Source organism: Danio rerio, chromosome 11, assembly GCF_052040795.2.
Source record: "Danio rerio strain M-AB ecotype USA chromosome 11, GRCz13ab, whole genome shotgun sequence".
Lineage (NCBI taxonomy): Eukaryota > Metazoa > Chordata > Actinopteri > Cypriniformes > Danionidae > Danio > Danio rerio.
In genome coordinates, this window is record NC_141031.1 from 21,276,854 (window position 1) to 21,299,972 (window position 23,119).

At 34.6% G+C, this 23,119-nt stretch overlaps 1 protein-coding gene across 5 annotated transcripts; it reads right to left on the reverse strand.

Moving 5' to 3' along the window:
• Nucleotides 1-1,493: 1,493 nt before the first annotated feature.
• On the reverse strand, nt 1,494-18,367 carry phtf1 (putative homeodomain transcription factor 1). Of its 5 annotated transcripts, none has more exons than NM_001114429.1 (17): nt 18,061-18,191; nt 17,741-17,832; nt 17,604-17,660; nt 17,441-17,510; nt 15,478-15,636; nt 15,112-15,292; nt 13,617-13,740; nt 13,347-13,532; nt 13,007-13,267; nt 12,188-12,316; nt 10,299-10,559; nt 9,486-9,617; nt 8,537-8,623; nt 5,168-5,323; nt 2,783-2,878; nt 2,574-2,699; nt 1,494-2,327 (listed from the first exon to the last, which is right to left on the reverse strand). In NM_001114429.1, the coding sequence occupies exons 2-17, from the start codon at nt 17,768-17,770 to the stop codon at nt 2,307-2,309; spliced, it is 2,076 nt and encodes a 691-aa protein (NP_001107901.1). In that variant the 5' UTR covers nt 17,771-17,832; nt 18,061-18,191; the 3' UTR covers nt 1,494-2,306. The 5 variants fall into 5 exon arrangements, with proteins under 5 accessions (NP_001107901.1, XP_087128751.1, XP_087128753.1 ...); XM_087272625.1 differs by having other exon boundaries at nt 1,617-2,327; nt 17,604-17,696; nt 18,061-18,367; XM_087272627.1 differs by having other exon boundaries at nt 1,617-2,327; nt 17,741-17,905; nt 18,061-18,367.
• Between the last annotated feature and the right edge of the window lie 4,752 nt (nt 18,368-23,119).

The window sequence follows — 23,119 nt, forward strand, 5'->3', positions numbered from 1 at the left end:
GCCCAATCAAATGCTTTCTAGAATCTAAAGTGTCCTACGGTTAACTTTTGATAGATGCAAAAACTGTGAAACCTGTCACTTGTACATATAATTACCATTTTCTACTGCATGTGGTGAAAGGCACACAGTGTAGTACTGTATATAGGAGATAAATGATTCAAACTATGTAAAAACTTTCCATTGAGATTGATGATGTAAGTTGCTGTCAACTCTCCAATTACTTAAGAGGTTCTCTGGTTTTAATTGACCAATTAGGCTGTGCAGCGCCACATAAAGATGAACAAATCCAAACAGACACCATGAAGCCCCACAAATAATTATATCCTCATGATGTTAAATTACCACCAAAAGTACAATTTTGTATCGTTGAGAATAGTTTTCCTTCAAATCAAAGTTGTAAATGTTGCTATTTTCTTAATTCTTTTTGACTGCACATGCTTTCCGAAGGCAAGGCAGACCTTCCAAGCAGTGATACTGCATACACGCACAGCACGCAGTATTTAGTTGTTCATAAAGGGTCGTGTGTTTGTTTGTTTCCATGATCAACAGGTTTGTTGTATGTTTTTCCCCACAATGATGTCAGGGCTGATACAGCAAAGCTGTTAGTGTGCAGCAAGCATTTTTGTCTGGAGTCTGGAGAGCTATATGGTTATTGGAGAATGGAGGACTTTTCTTTTATCAGTCCAGTTTGTTACAATTTAAGACACATCGCCTATCGGTGCTGCTGTTTTCGCCTGTGTAAAAACCTCTACAGATTACTGGCAAGGCTAATGCTTGAAATAGACAGGGTAAGACACGGGCTGTACTGCTATCCACTGTGTCTGCATTCAGACCCAGGGACTGAGGAGGAGAGAAGTCCTCCTAATTTATAGTGTTTATATAAACACGATTATCTTTATGATGATGTAACAAATTGTGGGTATTCTTTCATTCATTTTCTTTTTGGCTTAATCACTTTATTTTTTAAGGGGTCACCACAGCGGGATGAACCACCAACTTATTCAGCATATGTTTTACACAGCAGATTCCCTTCCAGCTGCAACCCATACACCCTTGCATTCACACACATATGCTACGGCCAATTTAGCTTAATCAATTCTCCTATAGCACTTGTCTTTAAACTGTGTGGGAAACCGGAGCACCCAGAGAAAACCCACGCGAACATGAGGAGAAAGTGCAAACTCCACACAGAAATGCCAACTGACCCAGCCGGGGTTCGAACCAGCCATCTTCTTGCTTTGAGGTGATCGTGCTACTCACTGCGCCTCTGTGACGCCCCCAAATTGTGGTTACGTGTATATGAAATTACAAATAACAAATATAGCAGGGCTTTAAATTACTGTTTATTTCTTTGCTTTTTAACTTAGTAAACTATAAAGTCATGGGTCTCCTCCCGGTTTGTGTCTAATCTTGTGAGCCAACTGATAGTCGTTCATAATTACTATAGCTTTTATGATTTGTTCATTTTAAACGAACATTTTATGCAATTCTAATTTCGTTTAACGTAATTTATTATAACGTAAAAATGTTTCTTAAAAATAACTCAAATCAACACATTTACATTTCTTGTAACTAAACAGAAACTAACAATAACGAAACAAAAATAAATAGAACTCTTTTGCTTTTTCTGCATATTTAATAGTCAGGAGGAAGGGTCACCAGACCCATCACATTCGACATTCACATTTATTCAACCTCCCAAACCTCAAATATTTGCTTAAGGATTGATGATTAAGGAAGAATCTTGGAGAAAGGTTTATTCTTATACAATGCCAGTAGAAAGTGCTCCTCCAAGAGCTTCAGTGTGCAAGATTTTCAGTACCCTTTTCTTAAAAATCTCAATTGAATTGCCCCATTCAGCAGTTGATAAATCCATATCTCATAAATAGCTTATCTAAAAGTACTGTCATATGCAATTATTCACAAGGCACATAGTGGTTCTGTTTTAAGTGGTTGAATCCAAACCACATAATACACTCGCAGTGGCTACATTTATGGGAAACGGCGACCACTGCTTGTAATATAACTGTTAAGTTGTTACAGTAAGCAAGTGCATCAAGAAAAGCCATTGCAATTTTGTTGTGCTTTTTTAAACGACTCAAGGAATAAGAGGAAAACTCAACAAGAATGCAGAGTTGAACACAGGTTTGCTCAGTCTAGCCAAAGGTACAGGGTACAAAAGAAAAAATGCATACGTTTGGTCAGTAGATTTGCACAGTTTTTTAAAAAGACAACTACTTGGTCATCTAGTCGCTTTAAGAGTCTCTCTGGCCCCCAGTGTTAAGACGCTGGCAGTGTAAAAGTCATCATGGTTTGATCTTCCAGAGCTGTTAAAAAAGCACATGATGGATATTGTTAAAGCGGTTAGTTGAAGGACTGTTAAACACCATTATGATAAAAGTCATGCTCTACAAAGAGTGAGCAAAACTCTCTGTCCTGATAACAGGAAGCAGTGTGTCATAAAAACACAGATCATCACGATCAATAAAGGTGCATTTCAGCGGGACAATAAAACAGGCCCAGGATACAGGTGCAGATAAGCACAGTAGTTAAAGTGCAAATGTTTCTCTCACCCGGATGTTGAACCCTAATAAATCGCTGACAGCAGCAGAAACGGCAGACAGGATGAGCACTCGTGTGATATTGTAGATGAGCGGGTTCACCGTCAGGCCTAGCAGACGAAATGGAGTGTCCAATTCCTGAAACAAGCAAATCGCGGTCAATACGAGAAAACGTGTTTTGTTTTTTTCCCCAAAGAGTGATGTTTTTATACTGGTCTTACTTTCAGTAATTTGGTGGCCAGCCTCAGCACATTGTTCACTATGTTCAACTGATCCTTTTTGTTGGGTTTCTTCTCCATTTTAAGATACAAGTTGATCTGAAACAGAGTTGTTGCAATTAATTAGAAGTAAAACAATGTATTTTATTCCAGATAACTGGCAGCTAACGATATTTATGCATATAAATAAAATCAATAATGCAAAGAAAAATTTAAAGGTGCCCTAGAATGAAAATTTGGGTATACCAAGACATAATAAAAGAAAAATAAAAGACAAGGATATGGAAATGAGCATAATGTGCGCCTCAGACACTGTTTTCTTGTTATCATGAAAATTCCACTAGTGTAAAAACCCAGTGAAGAACAGGCCAATCAGAGGACAAAACAAACTATGACGAGACGCTATGTCATCGAGAGATTACTGAGATGATAAAAAAAAGCTCTGAAATCATTAATATGCACGCCTCAGGCTGCAATTGATAAGTCAAAGATTTTGTAGTGATACAACAGTGAAAAGCTTCCTTCCTTATTTATTTTAAGTGTATATTTCACTTACTATGTATGTGGGACTTGAAAACTTTGAAAATTGAGCTCAAAATTTTTTACTGTTCGTTACTTGGCAACAACAGCACGAGGCACATTTCAAACTCGTCTCAGGACGCAAAATGCAAGATTAACACATTTATTCGTCTTCAATCTGAAGAGGCATAAGATATGTTTAGTTACATCACTTGTTAATTTATCTTGTTTATTGTGAAATTTGATGCATATGTTTCAACAAACACGTTTAGACTGCTGAATCGTGTCAAATCACTCAACTCAACTGTCATCTGTTCATGCAGAGGCATGATATTAATTCCTGGCTGCATTTCTTTCACTGTATCTTCAAAATACAAAGCAATACATCTCTATCACTCTCTTTTGTCAAGTTTACCTATAATTTAGACTTTATCCACAAAAGATCTGGTTAGCAAAATAGGTTAATATTATTCTAATTTGGTTTATATTTGTTCAGTATACATTAAGCTCTGTGCGGGTGTGTGCGTCTGTCTGTACGAATGGCAAGTCAGAGTGGAGCTTATTAATATTTACGACACGAGCCATATATGGTCAATCAGAAATTTTCTGATTTTCTGGAGATTTTTTGAACTTACCGAAGCCATAAACCTACTATGTAGATATTAGAGAACAGTTTAGCTTATTAAACTCATGCAGTATATGGCACCGTTAATATTGTCATGTCATTTTTTAACACTAAAAACTATGAGCACGTTACTACACGTTTTATACGAGCAGATTTATTGCATTTTAAATCGACTCCAATCAAAACTAGCAAATAAACAAAAATCTGCATGCTTACACCAGCCCTGCACACACTGCTTGACATGAATAAGATAACTGTGCTGTGTTCTCACGGGTGCTGTCTGATATTCCACAGATGATATTGACATATAACTTATTACTTGCATACGTCATCTTAATAGCAATAACGGTCTTTTCATGAGCTGCAATACAAGTTTCATCTGAGTGAATGCATGCTCTTTAATGATGGTGAACTGACAGCATTGTGACAATTAAGTTAGAACATCTCTTGCTGTAATGTGTAGATTCAATGGCAAACACTGTTTCCTGAAAACTCTGTCCCACCGGCTTTTTGTTAAAAAGCTTTAGTCATTTTCACAGCGAACTTCAAACACTGGAAGTCTTTTCTCCACTCTTCGAAAAATGTAAATGCTGGCTTGACATTCACCATATGATCACTGACCAGATCTGCCATTATTTGTAACTTTAGGTGGTTTCTAAAACTAAATCTGTCAGTGTTGTTTTCATTCTCTCTCGTTCTTTCATTCTCACAAAACTATTAAAGTTACAAAATTACAAAGACATGATATATAAAATAAAAACAAATTACAGGTAATAATAAAAACGACAAAAGTATCTAAACAATACAAAAATAACTAATAAAGCTCCATTCATTAGTTAATTAACAAATGTAAATTAATTAACATCAGTTAAATATGTCTGTTAACATAAAGTAACTAAAACAATGTTGAAAGCATTTATTAATCTTAATTATTGTTCATTTCAACATATTATTAACATCATATAGATAAAAAAACGTTAATACTGCCTAAACAACCTGAGCTAATGTTAAGTAAAGTTACTTCTTCTGTTTTCATTAATGAATGTTAACAAAACAATTCACTGGTAGTACATGTACCTGTTAATACCTAAAGAAATGTTAACTATCAGGAAGTATAAATGACACTCACTGCTCAGCTTGGCTCAGCTCAGTATTTATTTGAGCCTGCTCTGTGTGTGCATATGAATGGTTCACTTGTTTTTGGACAATACTGCCTCTTTGTTCTGTGAGATGTTTTATCTCACCTGTTCAGTCAGAAGCACAGAAGCATTGCTGTATTTTCGGTTGGTCTCTGCTCCAAGTGTTGCGAGACGGAGGAGGAAGACCATGAGAGCTGCACACCACACCACCAGCTCCCAGTTGGTCTCTGAATCCAGAAATGTGTGGTGACTGTGCAGAAGCTGAAAAACACAACACCAGTTTTCGGTATAGTGGGAATACATTTACCAAGAACAGCACTATGATGCTTAACCTAACACTAGAAGATACTTTAATCGCCTCTGAAGATGATGCTATGGCACTAGGTTTGCTCAATGAGCAAATGGACTCTTTTCACAAGAGAAGTTTTTAATATTTAGATTTTTTTAAATGTATGTACATATGTACTATATCATCTTAGCATCAAATTACGAACAACGAATTAGTGCTAATGCGAGGTGTTTGTAATGCAGCGTTTATGGGGGAGGACAGTAAATTTGATGTCGTTATCAGTCTCACACAATTTTTTTTCTTTCTCTAAAAGTCTTGATAACACCATCGTGAAGTTTTTCTTATATTATTTCAGCAAATGGGATTGTGAAAAAATACAGGGTGGGCCATTTATATGGATAGACCTTAATAAACTTATTAGGAATTTCACGAGAAAAACAATGGTGTGCTTGGTTTTAATGCAACTTTATTCTTTCATGAGTTATTTACAAGCCCCCTCACATATACTAATGTGCCACTAACAGGACGTTGCTATCACCAACCATTCCTATTTTATTAAGGTGTATCCATATAAATGGCCCACCCTAGATAGATAGATATTTATATATAGATATGAATATATATGTATGTATGTATGTATATGTATATATATATATGTTGTACTCTCCCATTTACCGCACTAAGTTTACCTAACTATGACGACTTCAGCTACTGAGAAACCTGGAAATGTGAAAAGGATCCATTGGGCTCCAACTATCGGCTGTCGATTTTTCGATGATTTGTCACACACACTTTTATTCAACCAGCAAGTTTTTTTTTTTTTTTTTAGAGGGATGGAGGGAGGCAGGGACGGACACATAGATGGATGGATGCATAAACAGTTAAAGTCAGAATTATTAGCCGCCACCCCCCCCCCCCCTTAATTTTTTTTTTTTTTTAAATGTTTCCCAAACAATTTTTATCAGTGCAAGGAAATTTTACAGTATGTCTGATAATATTTCTTTCTTCTGGAGAAAGTCTTATTTGTTTTTTCTCAGCTACTATAAAAGCAGTTTTTAATTTTTTCAAAACCATTTTAAGGTCAAAATTATGTACCTCTTTGAGCTATATTTTTTCCAGATCAAACAATCGTTGTACAATAAATTACCTAATTACCATAACCTGCCTAGTTAACCTAATTAACCTAGTTAAGCATTTAAATTTCACTTTAAGCTGTATAGAAGTGTCTTAAAAATATCTAGTAAAATATTACAGTTTTTCTCAGTCCCTTTGGTGCATTTCTCACAACACTATTTACATTTGCACAACAGTTAATTCATTTCTCAAAGCAATTAGTCATTTTTGCACATCCTAGTAGCAGTTTCTCATTCCTTTCAACAAATTGCAAATGCTTTTGGACATGCATCAATTGCTTTCATACAACTCTCTGCTATTTATAAAATTATCATTTGCTTATGGCATGTCAGTCAAAATTAACAACTTGTAAATGCTGAATAGTCATTCCATATAAAACTAATAGTTCTCATTTCATTACTTGAGTCATTACATTCAAAAATGTTGAACTAGTTGTTAAAATTGGTTGAGCAAATTTGATAAAAAAATTAAAATCTTTATTTTCCTGAAAATGTCTTCAAAATTGAACAATTTGATGAATGATTTACAGACCTGTGTATGTTGCAGGTTCAGTTCCAACATGTACTACAATATTGTTTACAGTTGTGCACAGTTCAACCCAAAGGGAGTTTATGTTTGTTGTAAATAAGGATGTATTTACTGTATTCTTTTGCACAATGCTGTGAATAAATTAGGATTGTAAAGAGCGAATGCAGTAAACATGTGAAACATATTCAGTGTCTTGTACTCAGATGCCTCACTAAATGCATTGATGTCTAACTTTACTGTAGTTTTCAAATGGCTGTGCAAATAGTATATAGTGCTGTCTTGCAACTTTTTGCATTGAAAAAAATGTAGAGAGTGAACTGTCATAATGAAAACATGACTAAGCCATTTGACTATGTTGTTCACAAACAATGGTTTCAGGAATTTTCGATTTTGATGATACTGACACTTTGATTGACATGAATACTTGCTTTTGAGGAATGAGCTATCCATTTTGAGCATGTGACGAGTTTTTGCAGGTTATCAGCTAGGTTTTGCAGTTTGTACTAATTGTTTTGAGAAATGCATTAACTGTTGTGCAGAAATGCACTGGTGCTGTGAGAAATGCACCAAAGCAACTAAGAAAAACTGTATTTACTGTCATCATGTCAAAGATATAATAAATCAGTTATTAGAAATTAGTTGTTAAAACTATTATGTTTAGAAATTAGTTGAAGAAATCTTCCCTCTATTAAACAGAAAAAATTAACAGGGGGGGCTAACAATTCAGGAAGGCTAATAATTCTGACTTCAACTGTATGTGTGTTACATCTAACTTATTAGGCAAGTTTATTTAAGATTCACAATTTTTAGGGAAAATGATTGAATTCTGACCTACAGTAACCTGTGATGAGCCATTTTATCACATACAATTCTCAAAGATGACCTGTTGTTTAAAATAAAATAGTGAATTTCGCTAAAAGATTTACACCTCTGCATCAATAAATGGATGATCATGAAAGATTGCGCTTGCTGTTTTGATTTGACTTCGCTCAGCATTGTTTAAGCATCTCTTTAATCTATAGTGGTTAAGACCACCGACTGAATATATCAGTGAACTGTATATGACCATGCACTGACAATGCTATCAATGATTATATGGGCGGGTCAAAGTTGTATCTATAATAACTTAATATTTTTGTTATTATTTAAGGTGCAGATCAGTGCAAAAAAAATTCCCACAATTCAAAAAGCAGACTAATCTGAATATTAGTGCTTAATAAAGCAAAGGCTTTAAAAAAGTGCTTTCACAATCAGGTCTAAGTTGTTGATTTGGCAAGCAGAAAAAGACAATTTTTGCTATTAGTTTAAACAAGTTTGGCCGTGAAACAACATGTAGCTGCTCTCCTGACTCTTAGTGGTATATTTGTAGAAATAGAGGGTGTTTCTGTGCTTCAGAATGAATGCCCTTTACGGTAAAGCATTTATGTAAATAGCATTGATTTTCTTCAGAAGGAAGAAACCATGAAAAGAAATGTCTAAAGGGTGTGCCGGAAAAAAAGTGTTTAGTAGAAGAAACAGCTAACCTGTGCACAGATGATAAAGGCAATAGACAAAGCCAAGAGGAAAATTGATGATACAATGACATCGACAGACCGCTGAGGGCCTCGTCTCTGTTAAAAACAAAACAAAGAAATGATTAAATTGATACTGTATTTTCATATAATGAAACCTAGGTATATATTATAAAAGGACTAGAGAGATGTCTGACAAAAAAACAACATACCAGTTAAACTAGTAGGCTTAACTTGTAACAACAGCCAAATAGCTTTTAGACAGGAAAGACTGTAAAGCATTTTTCCATTGCACTTGTAACAACAGCCAAATAGCTTTTTGATAGGAAAGACTGTAAAGCATTTTTCCATTGCACTTGATGGTAAAACAAAGACAAAAATGTTCTAGCTGTGGCTGAGATTACAATTCGATACTATTTTATAAAAGTGTAAAAAAATAAACCTACATAAATGAAAACATTTAATGCTACAAGTAAATGTAGGTATCACAGTAGTGTAATGTACAGTATAAACATTTAACAATTATATGCTATCAAATTAAAATAATGAATTAAAGAGATTAGATGATGGCAAAATGTTCAAATTTACTTGGATGTACTAACTAAATTAATTACTACCAAATTAAAATGTACATATGCAACAATTATCAATGAATAAATATATATATATATTTTTTAAATCTTTTAAAATCTACATTTTCTAATCAAAACAAAAACATGGAGATATTTGAAATAAAATGTTACTTGAGCTCCAAATTATATTAGAATAAGTTTTGAAGAATCATGTGACTGAATTTTGAGCTTTACAACACAGAAATAAATATAAAAATAGTATTTACATTTTTATAAATCAACATTTTTGAGCAAAAGACATAAAAAATAAAATATAATCTCCACTATCAGACAATAACTGATATATGGTGCTGTATCTCTACATGTAAAGTGTAGTGGTAAGGTGATACCTTCAGGAATGATCGAAGGGAAAGCCACATCTTGATATTCTGTACTTTCTTGAGCCGAAAGTGAGGAATCTCTGATTTTTTGGCTTTGCGTGCAGATGTAAGATGGCTGAAGAGTTTTGCGAATAAAAGGCGCTGTGGATGACATTACATTTATGTTAAGAAAAAAAAAATGTCTGAGTTTAAAATGGTGGGAAATGTCAAGTCTTTAATTGTTAGTGGCTCAAAGACTCCGTTAGTGGTTTAAAAAGTTAAGCTTAACGTTAAAGTTAAGCTTAAAGGTAAACAAATGTGACAGGATCAAATGTTCACTATTGCATTTAAACATTTTGCATAAACAACAGATTCAGCTTATTGTAGATTACACATTTGTTATATATAATTCCAGTTTAAGGAAAATGTATGGACACATGCTTGAAATTCAATTCTGGAATGGAATGTTTGTTAATAAAGAGGTGTGTTTTGCGCAAGACTTTTAGATATGAAGAATTCAAGAGAACGGTTTGGAAATCCAGCCTCTTAATTCTCTCCCGAAGCCCTGGTAGACCATTAACTAGATGCAAACCAGAAACATAATTTATGAATCATAACCCTGTCAAATTGGTTAGTGTGTTGATATATTACACATCCTCGGTCAGTTTTCACACACAACGGTGGGCTTCAATTTTAAACCTTGTCTAAACCATATTAAACAAAGAATTAGTGCATAGAACTGAACATAACCTATCAAAATAAATGAACATATCAGCCAAATCATTATTAATGCACCTACCAAAACAAACATTACATTTGAAGATGATTTATTTTTGTTTTCACCTGTCTATACGTCCTCTCAGCGACACACATCATGAAGAAGAAGAGTCCACAGAGGAAAACTCTTTCCATAGTGGCGATGATGAAAAACGCATAGGAGAAGGCACAAGGCGACCCGATGGCCACTGCTGGCAGATCCTCCAGGGAAATCGCACTGAGATCCAGTTTCTGTGCCAGTCTGAAGCAGTAGGGCAGCAGAGCCAGTGATGCAGTGACCAGACCACCGAAAATCAGATAACCCATCCCCTGTTCAACCACCTTTACCTGAAAACAGAAATCATTGAGTGTAAGTTAACCGTAATAACACTCACCTGTTACTTTAAGACATGACTCATAGGCAAATACCACTGCAAAGCAATCACCATTCAAATGCTTAAAGAGAGGAGTTTACATTGTATTTAAATACAAGTCAACAGTTCTTTTTGTCTCTCCAAGAAATTTAAATCACTAAAGCCTGGTTCACACTACAGGATTTTAAACATCAGCAGATTGCTCTGCTGTTCACACTACATGACTTGACTTTGTGTCTTTTAATCTCTTTGGTGTTCACACTACGCAACACTCCGTGAACGATCCACAAGAGGGGGGTCACACACTACATGATCTGACAACATCTCATTCCCCATCAGCTCATTCAAGCTACCAAACCACAGCCAATGAAAATTTGAGGGAGGAGTCGTCAGAAAAACGCTGAACACTATTGGCTGCTTGTGTGCTGATTACATCACTGACAGCTTTTCAAGCTTTGGAGAAAGCATTTAAAAACATAGTCAAATCAGCTGATTTATTAGCTGATTAATCACTCATCTGCAAGGTTCCAGTGGATAGATACACAGAGAGTTTTTAATTTTTGTAATTTTATAACTCTTTGAAATAAAACTAACATATTTATAACACCCTGCCGTTTTCTAACTATTAGTGTATTTCTTTCTGACATTGTTATTTTTTTTATTACAAAACAGTAAAGAACTGAGCATTTCTGCCTTAAATTACCATATTGGTCAAAATTACTACATGCATGTCTGATACTTTTCGCTGTGACTTTAAATATGTGTGCATTTTCTTGCCTGGCAACTTCCTGCTAACATAAACAAAACTTTCTGATGGCAAAAACATCAATTTACTTCAGATATCTTTCAAAACAGCATATTCTGTGCTTTGAAATAGCTCCTGTTTGAAAGTGAAAATGAAAGCCAAGACCTTTAAGTGTTTTAGTATCTTAACTACATATTTATAGGCTGTATTACCAAAAAAATATTATATTTTTAGGGTAATGGTGTCATTAAATATGATGCCAGACATTCAAAGCTTAATTTTAATATCTCAATAATAGCTTTGAATGTAAATATGTTGTGACAATATGGCGTTTTATATGAGAACGGTCAGAATGAGCAGTATGGTATTTCTAATAGTTACAGAATTCTAGTTCCACTGTTAATATAGGCTACTCTCATGTCTGTGCTAATGCAGAATGAAGCGAGTGCACCGATGCCCATTCTGACCAATCACAGATGTTTCTGCTGAGCTCCTGAACACACAGGCATTCAGCTCATGTTGATATGCTCTCTCATTGGCTGTAGCTCGTCACTACATCTGACCACACATGGGGTTGAGTCGGCCGACTGCTCTGGAATATTTAGCATGCTGAATGTTGGATTTCCGTCTGCGAGGTGTCGGCGACGCGTCAGCGAGCCTCGTTGATGCGTTGCTCAGTAGTTCACAGAACGAAAGAAAGAGCGGCGAGCGCCGAGCACCCGCAGATTTCTTCCCGATCACAGCCCGATCTGTCGGCGAGCTCGTTAACTTCCAAATCGGGCTCAAATCAGGCTTAAAATCCTCTAGTGTGAACTAGGCATTAAGTAGAGATAAACAGGGTTGAAAAAGGACATTACTCGTGTGAGAATGATACCACTGATCTCCAGCACCGACATGTCAGCTTTCTTACACTCTCCTTGCTCCCAGATAATGGCACTGACACGGTCTTTGGATGGGTGACAAGCTTGCAGCCATGAAAACTGGTGCTGAAGAGAGAAAGAAATAATTTGTTTAATTCAAAGTGTTATTTGAATTATTTTTAACCACAGTTACTAAAGAAATTAAGGCCCATTTTGTTTTTGACACTTTAAACGGTTAAGTGAATTTAATAATGAGGATATTGAAATATTGAAAATAAAAGCTGGGGGTCATCAAGTTAAATAATTCAAGGCCACAAGAAAATAAAAAAATGTCAAGAGAGTAAAATTCTTGTTTGTATTTTGTTTGAAGTTTGTTCTTGCTGTCAATTGGGGGAAAATAAGATCGATAAAACGGTCATGAAAAACCGCTGTGAGTTTAACTGCAGGCACTGTGTGATGCGCACGTGTGCGAAGGGGAGTCAGATTTGTCCAGGGAGTCAGATTTTGATGTAACTTTCCCTCACCTCCTGTTGCAGGTGAATCAATCAGTCAGTAGGAGCACACAGTTATGTTTTATTATATAAGTTGTATATAAAATGTTTCAAAACTGCCCAAATTTGTCAACCCACCTATGCCATTTTTTACCTGCACAATCAAATGCACAATGAACACTGACAGCAAAACTTTTTATATATTAATCTTAATTCTAATGGAGGAGATACAATGAGCTTTTTCTAAACTTAAAAAAACAAACAAACATTAAGTGCATATAAAACCACAACTTAAAATATTTTTTCCAGCAAAATTGCTTCCCACCTGCGGTAAGGCCTCATTCTCATCCTCATCCTCATCACTTGTTAAAGCAATAGTGGGCACAGGAAGGGAGTGGCTTTGACTGTGAGGCTCGTCCTCCCCAATCTCACTACTTCCTGTGGAGGCGGAGTCAGAATCTTGTAAAAGCTCCTCCCACAACATATCATCTGTATCAGAAGCAGGATGCGATCCCTCTGAAGGCCGTAGATGCTCAACTTCACGTGGCAGCCCTGGGATTTCTGTTGGCATGCCATTGCTCTCTCCCTGTATCAGATCACAAAATGCTAATGAATATCCTGAACTCTCCTACACACATCTCTCTTGGATTCAGTCAGATATCCACCTGAGCCTGGGGTTGTACATTGTTCTTGGGAACGTTGTGAAGTCTGTTTCTCAGCGCGCTGGCATATTTGGGAGGCGCTGATGAAAAGAGCCTCTCTTTTTGTAGTTCTGCTTCTTCTGCTTCTTCTTCTTCTTCTTCACTGGACAGATCTTCAGATGCCCCATATGGAGGCCTCCTCAGGGAGTTCTGTAAAGCCCACACAATCTCCATCAACATAAACATGAATGATTAAGAGTCTTGAAAGAACAGATTTTTTGGAAAGCGTTTTACCAGAGTCTTCTCTGATCTGTAGAGCCGATGGTTGTCTTCAAGTTGCCAGGGTTTGAGTTCTACTATCCCTGCTACTCGACTTCCTTCATCCCCAGACCTCTTGGCTTTTCTACTCTTCCTCTGTCTGTGAATAAAAAAACAACAACAAAATGTATAAACAGGAAACATAAAAAGTTTTGATCAATCAGAAGACAGGACCTAACTGTTTTGTAATATATAATAATAACAATAAACGTTTTTGACCAGATCATTTTTTAATTGAAATGTAATCCATCCATTCGATGAGTCTTCTAAATTATAACTATTTTTAGAATCAAAAGTCCTGAAATCACAAAAAAACTAAATATCACAAAAAGTAATAACTGGAATAAATCAAATTTATACTGGGTATTTGTATTTAAATGTCAGTAAAAATTTGAGATATTTCAATATTCTCCATATATTACAGCTAAATCATATTTATATACAACCAGTCAAAAGTTTGGAAACTAATTCTGTTTTTAAAAAGCTGAATTTATTTGACCAAACATAAACAAAAAAACTGTAATATTGTAAAATATTTTTACCCAATACCTTAATATCTATATCAATACTTTATAATCTATTATGATCATTACATTTTTTAAAAGTTGAGTCATTAAAAAGGGTTCAGAGTATTAATAGCTGCGCTTCCACTGTCATGCCTAAAGCGAGTGAGTCAGGGTAAGCCAGGGCCAGTTGCATTTCCACAGTCACTTCTTGGGCCAGATAGGGCCTTGGGCCACGGTTGTTATAAAATGTTTTAAAAGGAGTTATTACTGGAGAATTTTTGTGGGTTTTATATTATGGACGGTGCGCTGGGTCATCCCTCTGTTTGTGGCAAGACCACTCGATCTACAATGCCAACAGTAAGTCGGCGAGTAAACAAATATAATAAATGGAAATACATAGGCCTATGTGTATATACATATAATGTAATGCCTGATGGTGGAAATTCGGCTAATAATGGAAATATTTTGTTCTACTTTATATTTTCATGGGAAAAAGTAAATTTTATTTTTCATGATACTTTGAACACAAAGTATAAAAAAGCTGAATTATTTTATGAAATAACATTTCTGTAATATAAATGTATTTATGGTCTTTTTATCAGTTAAATATATTAGGATAATCAAAATAAAGCTAAATATAACAAATGATTATTATTATTAACTCAGGTTTATTAAACTCCCAAAAATGAAACATTAAATTAAATTTTCCTAAACAACATGACTCTAAAACAAAGAGTTAATCTGTATAAATATAGAACATGCCCTTTTATCTACGTTTTTCCTTCTCTTCACTATGGAGTCTCTTATTTGTCATTGACCCATTAGTGTCAGCTGCACACTGGCACTGCTGATTAAGCTGCCAGCTTTGCAGAACATTAGATGCATTGGCCATCTGATGAGGGGAAAAAAAACAAACACTCAGTCCCTTATGAGATCTCACAAATCTGACGCAGCAGAAGCTTAACCTTTTCCTGCGAATAGGGCTGGCTGTCCGGCTGTGGACAGGGCTGATGTCTGGGCTTCTGGAGGATTCCGTGGATACTATTTGGCAATGCACTGTTCCCAACAACAGCATTAGACACAATGGACCAACAACTTCACTAGCACAGGCTGCTGGTACCTCAAAATACAGCACAGCTCCTGCCACTGCAAACGACACAAATCCATGAAGAGGTCAACATGATGACGCAGATTTGATTATAATTTTTTCCCTAAACCATGTCTTATCTCTCAACAAAATCTTAAAAATTCAAAGAATGGTTAACCAAATAACTTGAAAGCACACGTCTTCCACAATACTGGTTTGCCAGAAGAGAAGAAAAACCGCATACCTTGAAGCACGTAGAGAACCAAAATGAGGGTGGAGATGCATTTAGACGTGACTTGGATCCACCATTGAAAAAAGAAAGGAAAGAAAAGGACTCGAACCAAGCCTTTACGAGTCAGAGCCGTCCAAGGGCTTTCTGGCTTAGCTTTGCTAAATGTGGAACCTGCAATTATAGAGCAGTGTTAATTTTGACATTAAATTCTGTTTTAGTTTTAATATTATGACATACTGTCTTATGATGTAGTTTTTGGCACACTTTGGTCACCTGAATCGCTTTAAAAGGGTTATTTCACCCAAAACTGAAATTTCTGTCATATACTTTACTTGTCACAAACTTGTTTGAGCTTCTTTCGGAATCCTGTAATCACCGATTACCATACTATTTGTTTTTCCTACTAAAAAAGTCAATGGTTACTGGTTTTTTAACGATTTTCAAAATATCGTATTTTGTGGTTGTTGAAACCGGATCAGATATGGTTGCGGCCAGAAGTTAACGAGAATAATTTATATTATTTATTACATTTCCCATTTACTGTATTTTTATTAATGTTTACCCCTATCCCAACCCTAAACCCAATCATCACACGTAAAAACAGTAGTTGTACTGAGTATTATTTATGGTGTTTATTAACTTGTATTTTATTAACACCTACCCCACCCTGAACCCAACTGTCACAGTACTGTAAAAATATTATTTATAGTTATACAGTGTTACAAAAATGATGCTAGATTGATGTGCGTATTAGCAGCTGTATCTTACGCAGACTTTACCTTGTATTGTGTTCAACAAAACAAAGAAACTCATGAAGCTTTGGAACCATTTGAGTAAACTTAAGATCTCCACTATTAATTGCTACTTTAAATTGGACATATTTATGAATGTAAGAGAAGAATCATTATTACAAACACTGAAGTCTGTAATCAGACTGAACTTCTCTTTTCCTTTTATCATTTGATTCATTTTAATGACACTGACAGCAGCAGATTCATACAGTTCTTTCACTTTAGGAGCTAATGCACTGATAAAACAAGCAGATGCACATCCTGTATTTTCCCAACTCTTCAGTAAAAAAGGTAATATTTGTCATTATTTTAGTTATCATTTGTCAAAAAATGTTGCTAAACTGTGAAAGAGATTCTTTTTAATTATTTGAAAGAAACACTGCTGTAAAGACACTAGTTTTACTGTCTAGAAGAGCATCGTACTATATAACAACGACTAATTTTATTACAAAACAAACAAAGTAAAATACAAACATTTATCAAGCTTAATAGGTTAGGTTTCCTTAACCTATACAATATCATTTTTAAATGTTCATTACAAGCAAATGTTTGGAATTGGTAAATGTTTAAATTTCTTAACCATATATACAGTAATATATATTTCCGTTTTATTTCATAACTGTAAAATTTGATACTCGAAAATATTTTTATTATAAATGTTGAAAACATTAGTGCTGCTTAATATTTCTGTACATTGATTGATACATACACACAAAAAAAATCAGAGCATTGATTTTTAAACAAAAATTTTGCAAAATTATAAATGTCTTAAGTGTCACTTTTGATAAGTTTATTGAATTTTAGCTGAATGAAAAGATTTCTTTAAAAAAATGTTAGTAACATGGTGTTACACACATTACATTTGATTATGGTTAGTTTTATGATTGTAATACTTGCACAATTCTGAATAAGAATAAAATAACACATTGAATATTAAAAAAATGGTTGTCATCTACAGTATTTATTTGACAGTTTCTATTGAATCTGACCTGGTTTACAGCCTGTATCAAGTATACACTCACAAAAATAAAGGTACAAAAGCGGTCATAGGATCTGGATCAGTTCATTTTTGTACATTTAGGTGCCAATATGTACACTAATAACACACCAGTATGGACGCTTTTGCACCTTTATTTCTAAGCAATGACAACAGATTTAGGAGCTAAACCTGTATGGCAACTCACCTCTTACTAGATCGACATCAATGAGATCTGGCTTAATATGGCCAGTCTTTTTAAGTTTGTTTCCAAAGCCCTGTTCAAACGGAAGAGTTTCACAAATCTGATTGCACACATTTTACACAATAGCAACAACAACAAATACATCTATATTTCAAAAACAAATTACCTTAAACTCAGTCTGTTCCAGTGATTTTTCCCAAATCTGTTGATCATAAGCTCCAATCTTTGACAAGAACACGACAGACATTTTAACTCCTTTCTAAAAACAACCTCTGTTTACCTGACAGGTATAGACACACTCACTTTTTTCTGATACCATGCTATTCCTGCCATATTTGAAATACATTAGCTCAGCTCATCTCAGACAGCAGTGTGGTTCACTGGAAATTCCATTCCTCGAAAGAGCAAGACATTCAAGTGTATGTCATTATCGTTGACATTAAAAAGAAAACGCCTGCAAGCAGTATGCTGGACACATAATAGGAAGCGACTCATCAAGAACAAATACAGCGAGCGGGCGTGTTTCAAAAACTAGAACGCCGCCTACCTAGACAGCACACGACAGTTATTGATAAAGTTGCTGTAGTTTTAGGTCTCGTGACGTAATATAATATTAAACTTACCTGAAGCTCAATAAACTGTAGTTTCCTCAGAAGTGCGTGAGGAGTTTTGTCAACATTTTCTGCTGAAGCTGAAACAAACCTCGCCCCCCTTCACCAAAACTATCTGACGCTACATCATCAACAGCTCTGGAAGATGTACAAACAGCCGTCTAAAGTTGTGAGCTGACTTTATTTGACGTCAAACCAGAAAATCTTTAATTCGGCTCGATCAGGTCGGCCGTTGAAATAAGATGTTGTAAAAGAGAAGTGATTGTTAAAGTTCCCACTCTCATCAACGACGCTGCTGCTGCTGGCAGAGACGACAAGTGTGTGAAGCAAGAGATTACGACACAGCAGCCGCAAATGGCGGAAGTACATGGCGTACAAAATAAACTGCGGTAAAAGTGTGGAATATTTAACAAAACAAACAACAAATAAATATAAAACAGACAACAATAAAAAGATAATTTAATAAACCATGCAACAAAAAGGCAAAAAAGAACAAAATCCAAAAAAAAAAAAATGCATTGTTCTTTGGTTGTGGTTGTTGTGGACAGCTTATTCACAAACATTCATATTCTTTACATTCTATTCACTGGTCAGATCTCTGGCGTTTTTATCTATAAGAGTATTTTACATTTATTAACATAAAACATTTTATTAAAATTAAATTGAATAGAATAACAATATTGCACATGATTTTTCCTAATGAAACAAAATCATATTGTTTTTTTAATGTATGTGCAGGGCAGTGATGGACCTACAAGTGTCGTTTGAAAGTGGAATTGTATTTACCTTGTGTTTACAATAGCAAAAATAACATTGAGGAGACAGCAGTTTAATTGATTAGTTAAAATTGATTTTGATTTGATTGATTGATTAATTAAAATTTCCACAAATATCAAGTTAAAAACACCCGGTAGGTGGCGGCAGAACACTCTTAATTCATTCAAATAGAAAAAAGAACCAAACAAATGTGTATGGATCAGGGAATAATTAATGACACTGATTTCATTTATAGATGACAAACATACCGGGTTATATAGGAAGATTTAATAAAGACTTTTACTCTGCTGGACCTTTTTCATATTTAATCGATAATATAAATTTATATTCATTCAAAGTAGAACATTAACCCATTTGTGCTCAAATCGTTAAAATTGTTTTCATGCAGATATCCTTGTTAACATTGTTAGTGTCAAACAGCCTAACCATGTAAAAAAGCTGCAGTAGGCAATACCTATGTCTGTATGGACAGCTGGGCTTAAGGTAGGAACTGAATTTGTTCGTAGTTTTGTGTTTTTCTGTAGTGATTCTGCATTTTAACAGCGATGTTCATTATTCTCTGTGTTATTTTAAATCTTTGTGGGAAAGAGACCAGTAGGAGAAGTTAATTTTACAATTTTGCTGTGTTTCAACTTGTGTATAAAAAGTCTACTTTAAAGTAAAGATATTAGTTAAAGGGTTATTTTTTAAAGGGGTTATTATGAAAGCAAAAAAAAAAAACAAAAAAAAAACTAAACATTAAACTAGGCCAATAACCTTAATTTATTAACTTATTAACTCTATTCTCTAATTCGTCATCATTTACTTACAAGGTATTTGCCCTCCGGCAACCATGGTTGCCGCTTGAACATGTCAAACTATGCACAAAGATATCTCTTGAAAGACTTGTTTTGTTTGGATCCTAGAGACCTTTATGATTCTATTGATTCATTCATTCATTCATTCATTTTCTTTTCGGCTTAGTCCCTTTATTAATCCGGGGTCGCCACAGCAGAATTAACCGCCAACTTATCCAGCATATGTTTTACGCAGCGAATGCCCTTCCAGCAGCAACCCATCACTGGGAAACCCATGCACACACGCATACATACACTATGGACAGTTTAGCCTACCCAATTCACCTGTACCACATGTCTTTGGACTGTGGGGGAAACCGGAGCACCATAGAAAACCCACGCGAACACAGGGAAAACATGCAAACTCCACTGAAAAACGCCAATTGACCCAGCCGAGGCTAGAACCAGCGACCCAAGGACTTTCTTGCTGTGAGGCGACACCTACTGCATCACTGCATCGCCTATGTTAATTTATATATTTGTAAATAAAAAATATTTTTATTAACATAAAAATTGCTGTTTATGAAGGTTTGCCATTTTGCATCCTGGAATTAGAGGTAGGAAGTTGAAGGCCTCATGTGACAGCAAGTAAACCAATTGCTTTTTTTCTGTCCTGAAATCTTTTATTTGGTTATTTGCTTGCATGTCATTGAGAAATTAAACATAGATAACATGTGAAAAATTACTTAAAAGGAAAATGGTAACTATGAGCTTCTGCAACTATAGTTGCCGGTAGACTTAAAAGGGTTAATTAGTAAGGAAACAATAAACTGGATTAATAAGTGATTAATAAGTTTCCTTTTAGAAACAAAACTTACTCCTATTCCTAATAACTTGAAAAAAGTAATCATTTCGAAACTCAGAAAACAGTTCAGCAATGGCACAAGAAAGAGAAACATTTGGACACAAGCCCAATAATTTAATAGTCTTAAATCTCAACATGCAAGGTTAGTGTTTTCAGTTTGTTTTGAATTATTCTGAGAAGTATCCCATTCAAAGGTAAAACAGAACTACCGAAACACTTCTAGGCGGAAAGGTGGAAGTGAAGTGAAGTGAAGTGACGTCATGGTGAAAAGGGTCTATTGTTTCAAGAGTGCATTTCAAGTATTTTATTTATGTTAGTTTAAAAAACTGTGACCATTCCACAGGTGAGTTAATTTTCAGTACACGTAAACGCAGACAATTAAATGCACACACATTAGCGATTGCACCAATTGCAATTTTCTAGGCCTAATCCGGCTTTTAGTAATTTTGATATGCTCATATTGATTTTTTGCTGAAAACCGTACTACTGCTACTAGGCTAGTACTACCACAAATAATATAACACAAGATAAATCATAATAAAAACTGAACATCACAGTTTCCCCCAAACTACATTATCAACAACAACAAATTTAGTGTTTTCCAGTCTATAATTTCATTTATTTCTCATTTCAAAAAAGTGTAGCTGAGCATATTATTGTTTTATAGATTGTCCTATTTATTTTTTTATTTAATTTTATCTAGTATTTGCTAATAACCTCAACATCACTCATGTTTTTTCTCTAAACACAATTATGACTGATTTCCTCACTCAATAACATAAAAAATAGTTTGAAAAAAACAGTTTGATATGACTTAAATGACATTTTAAACCAATTATCTGAACAAATTAACTGGTCAAAAGTCTTACTCTTAGTCAAAATGAGCTAAAGTGCAAGGAAACATGTACAGCAGGGTGTGAAATAACTGAAATTATTAGTAAGCAGAACTGTAATACAGTCAAGACCTGCCTGGAACTACTTTAGCCATTTATCGGTAAATAATTGCTTGCCTTAGAAAGTTTTTCAGCCAATCAGAATCAAGCATTCAACAGTCCCCTTATAAGTAAAGAATAATTGGTGATAGATCAATGAAGTTATAATGCACTAGGGACTAACTGACCCAAATTTATAAAAGTTCCTTTATACTTTAATTGAAACAATAAAATGTAAGAAAGAAAGGAACAACGTGTTAAATAAGCTATCCAATCAAAAGATAAATGTAATGCATGAAATATGTCATACTTTTAAGTACATCTAAATCACACAATTGAGGTTAAGTAATCAGTTATATTTAATATACTTAAATTACACTATCCTGTATAAGTGTTATTTTAAGCATATTCAGAAAAGCACACTTCAGGTAAATTGAGTATTTATTTTGTTTTAAAGAAGTATACTTATAGCAAACTTAAACTTATAAGGGTTTAAAATTGTTGGAATAAAATAATATTTTTCAGAGTGCATTAAACTATAAAATGCATTTGTAAATTTGTTTTAAGGCCATTTTTAACATATAATATGATTCAAAGGCATTCAAATGCCATTTCAAGTTAAATAAGTTAAGGCAAATAAATAACATTCTAAGTCTTAAAATAGAAAAGCAGTTGAAATAATTATGTTCCCTCTGTAACATTTTTACATAAATATCTATTCATTAATTCTATTTCCTTCGGCTTAGTCCTTTTATTCATTATTTTTTATTATTATTAATTGAATAAACTAAATTGGCCGTAGTGTATATGTGTGAATAAGTGTGTATGGATGTTTCCCAGTACTGGGTTGCAGCTGGAAGGGCATCCGGCATATGCTGTAAAACATATGATGAATAAAAAGCAGAATGATGTAAAATACTTTTTCTGTATAAAGGAACTGTACATGCCTGTTCTTGTTGATAAAACATTTTAAAAAAAAGAAAAAAAGAAAAGAAATGAATAAATAGTAAGAAATCACAAAAGACTGTGATTGGTCAATAACAATACGCGCTGAAAAACAGTTCCGTTGCCATTTTCAAGTAGTGACAAAAAATGCGCTGTCCGTTTTTCACCGCTAGATGTCAGCACTTTAATTGAATTAGTTTACATCACAATGACAGATTCATACATATTTGTTTTTCTTTTCTCCAAATCTTAAGATCGTTTTATAGTGCTGTTGAATTCCTGTCTATTTCACGTGTCTCCTCATTTCTCCTTTTTATATAATGGCTATTCTAAATAAACCCTTTATTTAATTGAATTCACATGTCTGTTTCTGTCTGACAAAATAAAATTACTGCAGAAATCCAATTGAATCTTTTGACACTAATCAACACCATAAATCCTTAGACCTTTATTTGTGCCTTATGACTGCCATCAAGACCCAGACAGGCTGTTTACAGGCTCTTATCTGGAACTTATTAGATCAAAAGAATGACTGCTGCTTACAATCATTGTATGATAATATTTGTTATTGCAAGTTGTTTTCTACTTTGATGAGCTTCGTCTATAAATATATACATGCAGCAACTCACCCACACTGTGTTTGACAAGTAATGTCAGCTTCTCTGAACAATGCTTTGAGTATTTCTCATATAATGAAGGACATGCAGAATAATCACAGTAATCAGGTTGACACCATAATGTCACCATATAAACGAAGAGAAATTACATGAAGCAAT

Coding starts and splice junctions, on each gene's coding strand:
- phtf1 (XM_087272625.1), bottom strand. CDS start 17,770: ATGGCAGGAATAGCATGGTATCAGAAAAAA. Junction 17,511..17,603: donor TGGAACAGACTGAGTTTAAG/GTAATTTGTTTT, acceptor CCGTTTGAACAG/GGCTTTGGAAACAAACTTAA. Junction 5,324..8,536: donor CCTTTATCATCTGTGCACAG/GTTAGCTGTTTC, acceptor TGTGTTTTTCAG/CTTCTGCACAGTCACCACAC.